We start from the raw sequence: 9057 nt of genomic DNA on the forward strand, positions 1-9057 counted from the left end.
ATACCAGAAAGTGAAAGGATATTCCTGAATACCGTCAGAAAAGATTGCTTCAGTTTACCAGCACAATGACCTCTGCCTGAGACACTAGCCTCAGGCGTAGCCCCCCCCACCCCCAGCATTACAGCCCAGTGCGGATGTGCACAACCCCTGCGGCACATGTGGATGTGTTCTTGATGCCTGCTCAGCGTCTAGCACCCCTTTGGTGGTGGCCTGCAAGAGTGGCCTACCTGTAAGCACCCATCAGACCTGTGAGACCTGGACTCTGCCTGCCCAGCTTAAAACAGTGAGGTTAAGCTGATGTATGCTGGATAATAAAGAAGCAGCTGATAACCTTCATTATGCAAGTGTTGCTGGCTTTGCACTTTTGTAGCATTTGTAGTGGGATGCCAAGGAGTGCTCAGAAACGGTGCAAACTGCTAACTGGCCGCAGGTGCTGAGGGACACAGGGTTTGGTGTCAGACTATGTTAGGTGAGGCCATTGACAGCTAATACCTACAATTTAACTTCAAAAGCAGTAAAGAGTTAAGTCTGTAACCCCCCTGTCACCTCCTCCAGTGCACAGCTGGCATCACATAGATGAACTGCTACTTGTAGGAGCCTGGCTGCCTGCCCGCAAGTCGGTGTGTGGACGGCTCCGTTAGCATCCTCATTCACACACCTGGATCGTGCTGGTCTGAACAGGACTGCAGGGGCAAGGGCTCCAATCTGTACAAGCCTGCAAAGCATTTGTGTGCTGCAGAGTATAAATCCCTACCCACTCTACCCCTCCCACTAAGCAAATACATTTTGCGTGAAACGTCACCCAGTGGTTCTGGTTCAGCAGCCACCCCACCCAGTTTCCCAGTGGCCGGGGTTGGGTCTGCAGGACTGGCCTGAGGCCAGAGGGGAGAACACCTCCACCCTGCATCTGGCAAGGAGCTGGGACGTCTTCCAGGGTAGCAACTGGGCGCCTGGAGAGTCACCTCCGCGAGCTGCAGGATATCTTTGGCTGAATGACCAGAAAGCAGGACTCCCACAAGGAGAAAATCTTATGTGAAAGGTCTACATTACATGGGCCACTTGGGGCACTGTGACTGTTTACCTATTTGCCTTTTCTGTCTTTGCACAGATCTCTTGAATTCAGTTTACTTTTTTTCATTCCAAGTTTTCTCCACTGACCATTGAGCTGAGATAATTTGGCATCCTGGAGCTGCCCAAAGGGGCAATGCACCCTTGCTGCCCTGGGCACACCGTCCTGTCTTCTCCCTTGTGCCTGCAGTGATACGCAACAAGTCCTGCAAGGAACTGGGGTGGGGGTTCATCCCCATGGAAGCCATTAGTATTTATATGGCACTCAGTCATTACAAAACGTTGGACATCTTGTAAAAAGGAACAATAACGCAAATGGTGGTTGCATTCTGGCCAAAATGACAAATTCTGAGGGAAATCTGCAGGGCTGGAAATGGCAGACATCAGCAAATAGGAAGGTAAGTCACTGCTGAAAGGTGTGCTGGCAGAAGGGAGAAGCAGTATGTGATACACCGGTACAGCAGCTGTAGGGGAAACTGAAGTCCTCCTCTATGTAGTACCCTGATAAAAAAAGGAGATTTGCTTCTCCAAGCAATATTCTTTTACCCAAGCATAGCCTTTATACTTGGAAGTGATGAGCAACTTGGAAGGAAGACCGAAGCTCAGGCATATGCAATTGCAGAAGTGGATCAAAAATTAAGACATTCCCTTGCATGGCAGCAGAGTTTAAGTACAGTAGCCCAGATTGTACAAACCAACCTTTGCAGCCCTGGAAGGGTTAAATTATTTCCTTCAATAGAAGCAGCCCTCCTGAAATGGCAGCTGCAGACAGTTCCTCTGCTCAGACAGTGGAGGCATTGGACTGGCCAGGTGGATGACAGCCATCATTCAGCCGCAGCCCCAAGGAACAGACAGGGGTTGTCCAGTTTTTCCTGGAGCAGGTGGGCTCGGGAACAGATGCTGGTCTGGGACAGCTTGGGTGATGGCTTTAGCACTGTGCCTGTGCTATAAAAGGCTATAAAAGAAGCCTGTGCACGAAGCATAACACTAGAAACACACGTAGCCTTCGCTGTTCGGTGGTGTGAACAGAGGGGAACTGTCATCTGCCTTTCCCCTCTCGAGAGTGCTGTTTTCATGGCTTCTCTGTGTGTGCCTGTATGTCCACGCACTTGCACTGCTTCAGAGGGCAGACCTTGCTTGGTTCAAGTGGAGCAGCTGGTGCCCTTGTTTATGGGGTCACATAGGAGAAGGATGTCGCTTACTGTTTTCTCTCCTGTTTTGTGTTTTGGTTTGCTTTTTTTTTTTTTTATTTTCTGGACAAAGGCTGCTGGTTTCTGATTTTGGTATGGGAAGTCTTGCAAGATACCAAATATTTCTGGGGGATATTTTCTCAACCCCGGTTTACTTACTAAGACCAGAGTTTTCTTTAAATTCAGGTCAAACAGCTTCAGCTGCAAGAATCAAAGACCAATGTAAAAATTGCCCTACGATGTGCAAAGCAGTGTTTTGTATAAAATGTGCTTAAACTTAACTAATAAACCACCATCAGAGAAAGTGTTTTGAGTCTCTAACTGCCTCAAAGCAGGGCAAAACTTTGTGAGGGAGATGGTGAACAACACTGTAACTGTCCAGCAGACGCCAGCCAGAGGTCAGCCTGGCTGGGCTGAGGCTGATGCAGCACGTTCCTGTGTGCTGAGGCTTGCGTAGCAAATACTGGGTAGGAGATAGACAAAGCTGACAAAGACAGTGGAGACAAAGACAGTGGAGTCATTCTTGCACAGGAAGGCTGTTTTTATTAAAAGATAGAGTGGTGGGGAATCCTCAGCTTGCTTGGGCAAGGAAGGGCCACTTTGATTTGGCTCTGATCACTCCCTGGATTGCACATCAAGGATCCTCTCCACCTTCAGCATCTCACCAAGAGAAGCTGTGGGGACCCGTTCCCTAGCTCTCTCCTGTCCCCTCAAAAGAGCACAGTGGAGCAATGGTGGCAGCTATGACAAAGTGCCCAAGCTGTGCCAGCATAGCACTGCGTGCCTGTGAGAGGGGCACGCTCAGAATCTCAAGTTTCTGTGTCTGACAGCCACAGTCACTTTTTAGATGGCAGAGAGATGTTATCACTGCCTCTGTCCCCACATCCTCTTTTCAGAGCCCTGTTCTAGCTGTTCCTGTTCTTGGTGCATTCTTGGTGCATGGGGGTATTTCCATCCCTAGCTGTGATGATCTCAGTTGCAGAAATACTGCATGTGATGAGTCCTGTGATGGTTACGTTTGTGAGTAATTGTTTCCTGGAAGACAGTGCAGCTCCATCACTTGGGGAAACACCCTGTATGAACATACGAAGCTGAGCTGATAAAACATATTAGCACGTGAGAACAGCCCTCAGTGCAGATCCAAACAGCCCAGATCCTTGCAGAAGTGAGTGGAGCTCTCAGGGCTTTTAGGTCTGGAAGGGACAACCAGGAGAGCACTGGGAAGCAGCACTTCCCAACGAGATCAGTGTACCGAGAGCAACAAGTCTCAGCTCAAAGGGGAGGCCTCTGGCTGCCTGTGGGAATGGTGCTGAAGTATTTTCACACTGGTTGCTGTGCGTATTTTTGTTAATTAACCTAAGACAGTAGCCTTTAAATTTAAAATGTCCTGGATTTAGACATGAGGCTGAGCCTCCTTCATGATCAAGTCTTCTTGCCTTCCTGATGCCCAGCTCTACCAGTCTCCCAGGGTCTGCTGTCTCACAGGGTGACCCATGCTGCTTTCTACAAGACATCCAGCAGAAAAGTATGGCTGGATCCAGGCAAATGCAAATGCCTACAACATGCAAGGCTTTGGTCAAGGACAGGTAAGACAGGAAGGTGGACCATGGCTAGACAGCAGCAGGCTACAGCTTCCTGACTGCTCTCACTTCTGTGGAGGCAATTAAGTTAATGCGTAGAACTACTTTTTGAAGACTGGTGCAATGTTCTTTCTCAGTGATCATCAGTGATTTACATGAGCTTTCAAAGATTAGACAGCAGTCTTGCACTGATATCAGCCAGGTGTCTTTGCACCACTGGCTGCATCTCATCTGGTCCTGCAGAGATGTAGGTATTTTCTCAAGAAATCTCTGTCTATAGGCTCAAAAGTCTGGGAGAACCTGTTGAAGACCAAGGGAAAAAAGGCACTGATTCAACCTTGGCCACATTAACTCCATTTGGTGGTGAAAGCACATTTTCCTTGCTTGTTCTCCGAAATGCCTGAGTCATGTAAAATATGCCTTGAAGAGCATGACAGACAGTCATTGTGTAAAAGTAAAGGAATTAGTCATCCTAAAGGGAGATTCAGAAGAATCTGACTTGAAAAGACCCACAAACTTCCCTGCAGCCAACTATTTTACAACCTGGATTTTAAATACCTGTGTTTTTATATTCCTGCTGAATCATCGACTCTGGGGACCAGTTCAGGTTCATCCCCACCTGGGAATGTCTATGAGCCCTTTTTGCCTGACATGGCTGACCTATTCAGCTTTGGGCAAAAGAATTAGTTACTCATCTGGGAACAGCCTCCATCCTTCCTGTACTCGGGCCAGCCAAAACCTCCACGCTCCCCTGATGGAGACTTTGCTCATAACTGCTCTGAGAAAGTAATAAGGGAAAAGAGCACGGAGACTTAATGCGGAATTAATTAAAGGGGGAAATTCTGCTGAGATGCAAACCACTTGCAAATGCTGGAAATGTGGGAGAAGGCATTTACCTCTGATGGAATGTGGCAGAGGCTTTTGGGAACTGAAAGACTGGATTTTCAAGTAAGTGATAAGGGACTTGTAAAAGCAATGACAGGAGGCAAAGGGTATAAAATGATGGGGGAAAGGTGTTTTTTTCTTGGGGTTTTTAGTGAAGAATAGGAAGGCAAAATGAGGAGAAACCCAAGGAGAGTTTGGTGGCAGTACGTCTATGTGTCTGCACATTGAGTGGGAAAGAAGAAAGCATCACGAGTGGAATATTCCAATAGCCAGGTGAGTGGAGGAAAACACCCATCCTGCAGCACATCCTGGTTCAATCGTTCTCACAGAACCAGGCAGCAGAAGACAGAGGCCTCTTCCTCCTTCATGCAAGTGCTTGTTTCAGAGCCACCATATTGGCTGGTGGCCACAGGGATCAAGTGGGTGGATGTTCTCCTTCTGCACACCCAGAGCTGATGTAGGCAGCCACCAAAATAGCCCCAGGCGGGGGACATGGCATCTTGTCCAGCTTGGGGCGTGCAACATTGCCTGAAGGAAAACAAGGGTTTGTGGATGGATGGAGCTTTATTTGCCTTGTATGATAGTTCTCTTTAGTAAGGGTTATACCAAATCTGGGCTGATTTTAGAGGTGCATGTAACAAATTTGGGATTCCTAATGTTGCTTTCATGACTTTCAGAAACGTTAGAATGAAGCAGAGTCGGGATTTTCTTTTGTGCGTGTAGGACAGTCACCTCCCTGCTGCACAGGTCTGTCAATATTCTGCCCTCCTGTGGAGAAAAAAGTTACAGCTGGACCTGTTCCAGGATGTAAGGGATGGGTATTCCTCAGCTCTTGAATTTGTGCCATGAGCTGGGTGACAGGGAATCCAAACAGGATTCACGTGTTGGTTGGAACTACCCTGGTACAGCAGGAACGAGTCTGGCATCCAGACTGGTTCTATACTGTGTCTAATGGTGATATGTAATAACTTCTAAATTATATTCTATAATTTGCTTTAAAGTGAAATGTTTTCAATTTTATATTTTCAATTCAATATTTTCAGCTTAAAAAAAATTAATTGCATTTGAAAGTAGAAAACTGGTCTTTGGGTTGAACAATGTGTTCCTCTCCATTCTTTCTCAGAGGTAAGGATTTGTTCAGGCAGGAAAATCTAAGCCCTTTCATTTCAAAAAATTCTGTTTAAGCTGTTTCATTTGATCTGTCTATCAAACTTAAAATATATATTCGTAAAACTATCAGTGGGAAATCAAATAACCTGCTTCAGTAGCTTGGTTTGCCCCTGAGAATTTAGCAGAAACCTGCTCTTGAGCCCTTTTAGTGCTAGAGTCTGAAAAGTCTGGAAGTGTGCACAAACTCTCACATCCTGTTGAACTTTAAAGCTGCCTGTTAGCAAGGCCTGATGCCAAGGAGCTTTGGGCTTGCAAGTGGCGGAGTTGGAGTTGAGGAAGTAGCAAGAGGAAAAGGCAAAAACCTTCCCCAGCAGCTCCTGGAAAAGCAGCTGCTCTTCCCTGAAGCCTCAAGCACTGCCGCATTTCAAACATGAGCTAGACAGAAACTAAAGGAGCTCTGGCACAGAGAAAGGCACAAATGCTATGCCCAATTAAAGAGCACTTGCGCCCAGGGCAGCTGCTCTCCGGTGACTGTGAGGAGTCCCCTCCTCTGGGAGTTTGCTGGCCCGCCGCCTCTATGGTCCTGAGGCGAGATAGAGCGCCCCCCGCCTCTATGGTCCTGGAGGGAGATAGAGCGGCCGCCGAGCGGTGAGAGGGGCGGGCTGCCGGAAGTGCCGCCCCAGAGCCTCCTCAGCGCCCTTTCCTTCCGGTGCGGCGCCATCGGCGGAGCGGCAGGTGAGGGCCGGGCCGGGATCCGCGTCCATCCGCGTCCATCCGCGGCGGGCCGGGGCTCAGCGCTGACCGCTCTCTCCCCGCAGACATGGCGATCCGCTACCCGATGGCCGTGGGCCTCAACAAGGGCTACAAAGTGACGAAGAACGTGTCCAAGCCGCGCCAGTGCCGCCGCCGCGGGGTGAGTACGGGCCGGGGGGGGGTCCGGGCACAGCCCCTGAGGTACCGGGGCGGCGGTGGGGGCTGTTGGCAGCGGAGCTCGGCGCAGGAATTGGTCTCGCGGCCCCGGTGCCAGGCGCGGAGCTGCAGCGGCCCCGGTCGCCGGGGGGTCGGGAGAGATCCGCGCGGGGAGGGGGCGTCGGGTCCGGCAGGTGCCGAGGATGGGGAGGTGGGGGTGGAGTGAGAGAGGTACGGGAGAGCTAGCGGGGGAGCAGCGTGAAGTGGGAGAATAAGGTAGGTGGGCAGTAAGGTGGAAGAATACGGTAGGGGGATGTAAGCATAGCTTAAGTTGAATTAGTAGCAAAATAGGAAATGGGCTGGATGATTTCTGAAGGCTTTTCTAGTCTGCTTGTTTTGGTAACAGCAGCAGGTCATCAGTCTCCACATCGCTGACAGCTAATGACAGATACTGGGATTTATGAAGTAATGTTCAGTGTGCATGTGATAGAAATTCAGCTTGCATTTTTTATCACACTTCGATTAAATGGAGTGTTTAGACGTGGTGTTTGAAATGTGTGTCGCTGCATACCCTGAATTCCTTCTGGCCCCGTCTTTTCTAAAAATGTTAGTGCATGCAGATGTGCGCAATAAGAGGTGCTGTGGCTAAAATGAACAGAGACTAGTGCATCTCTTAGAGAGCACTGTGCTGCTTACAACCTACAAGGGGTCTTCAGAGATGTGCTGATGGCGTAATGGGTTTGGGGCCTTAGCCTAGTGTTTGCCACAGCCCTTTGCAGTCCAGTCCTTCAGTTCAGGAAGACAAGTTCCACCCAACCATACTACTACATAGTTGTTTTGAATTCCTTAACTGCATTTTGGTACTTAAATAGTAATGCACAAACAGTTTGCCTACATTCTTTGCGAAGTTGCTTGTGTGGTGTTGGGTTTGTTTCTGTATGCGAAACGTTGCTGAACGGTACACCCAAACTCCTCGGTTTGCTGAGGAAATTATCTTCCTGAAAGCTCTGATGTGTGAATCTGATCGGTGTCCCAGGCTGACTGAGTGCAGGTGACTGACGTACAGCTGGAAGCTGCTTGGTGTAGCTCACTCAGGTCTTCCAGCAGGGTGTATTCCTGCTCTATGGGAGGTGTTTTGGGATAGCAAAGCTTCCTATCCAGCTGTGTTAGAAGTGCAGGCAAGCAGCCAGACTAGTTCAGAATGTTGCAGGATATGTGAAAGGGATGCTGTGATCCTGGCGCTTGACAAGGAAGGCTTTTGCATGCCACTGAATAGAGCTTTAAAACAAATGTTTGCTTATAGTAACTGTTTTGATGGAAATATTGATGCTGGCTCTGTTAGTGCTTGTGTTCGTTGTGACTTACATTATTTCCCCTTCCTGCAGCGCCTGACCAAACACACCAAGTTTGTGCGAGACATGATCAGGGAAGTCTGTGGCTTTGCACCCTATGAGAGACGTGCTATGGAACTGCTGAAAGTTTCCAAAGATAAACGTGCTCTGAAGTTCATAAAGAAACGGGTAGGTCAATCTGATGCCATAATGAGGATGTCAGAAACTCTTTTGGTTAACTTTGTTTTCTGCCTTTTCTGCCCCTATGGAAACTTTGCTTTTTATTTTTTTTTCAGTTGTTAGCGTAGTTACCAGCCAAGGGAGAGGGGGAGGCAGAGTTTTAACTTTGCTGACAAGGCCCTGAGCTACAGCAATACAGATTTTCTTTGCTGTTTTTGTATTACTTGCAAATCTGGTGCTGAGAACAGGAGAGCAGTATTGATGGAGGCTGGGCACCATTAACCAGGTGACTTGAGAGTTTGTTGAAGGTAGCTCCGATAGCTGAGAGCATCATTTGTCTTGCCCCCCCAAAAATCTAGAGTAGAAATACTACTGAGATATGATGTTAAGTAGTTCCTGGCTCGCCAGTTGAGGTTGATGGGGTTGAAGTCTGACAAGGTTATTTTCTCTGCTCTTTGCCGGGATGAATGCTGACTGTACTGCTCTCTTCTCTGCAGGTTGGCACTCACATTCGGGCCAAGCGAAAGCGGGAGGAACTCAGTAACGTCCTGGCAGCCATGAGGAAAGCTGCTGCGAAGAAGGATTGAGTTGTACAGTCCGTAACTCAATAAAGTCCTTCCTCCCAAAAGTGATGTAGCAGCTGTTAATGGCCTGTCTGCTTCAGGCTGTAGGGACTGGGGTAGGTCCTGGGGATGCTGAATGCCTAAGATACAGTAAGCTGGAAAAAATGCTGTTTTATTTCAGCTGCAGATGGTGATGCCATTATTCCCTTATTCTTCCACCCCCTCCTGCAACATGCATCTT

General features: G+C 48.5%; 1 protein-coding gene across 2 annotated transcripts; it reads left to right on the forward strand.

Moving 5' to 3' along the window:
• Nucleotides 1–6412: 6412 nt before the first annotated feature.
• On the forward strand, nucleotides 6413–8881 carry RPL36 (ribosomal protein L36). 2 transcript variants are annotated; one of them, XM_035568129.2, is made up of 4 exons: nucleotides 6413–6568; nucleotides 6652–6746; nucleotides 8128–8262; nucleotides 8751–8881. In XM_035568129.2, the coding sequence occupies exons 2-4, from the start codon at nucleotides 6654–6656 to the stop codon at nucleotides 8838–8840; spliced, it is 318 nt and encodes a 105-aa protein (XP_035424022.1). In that variant the 5' UTR covers nucleotides 6413–6568; nucleotides 6652–6653; the 3' UTR covers nucleotides 8841–8881. The 2 variants fall into 2 exon arrangements, with proteins under 2 accessions (XP_035424022.1, XP_050571605.1); XM_050715648.1 differs by having other exon boundaries at nucleotides 6500–6746.
• Nucleotides 8882–9057: the final 176 nt, after the last annotated feature.

The sequence above is a fragment of the Cygnus atratus genome, chromosome 26 (genome assembly GCF_013377495.2).
Source record: "Cygnus atratus isolate AKBS03 ecotype Queensland, Australia chromosome 26, CAtr_DNAZoo_HiC_assembly, whole genome shotgun sequence".
NCBI lineage: Eukaryota > Metazoa > Chordata > Aves > Anseriformes > Anatidae > Cygnus > Cygnus atratus.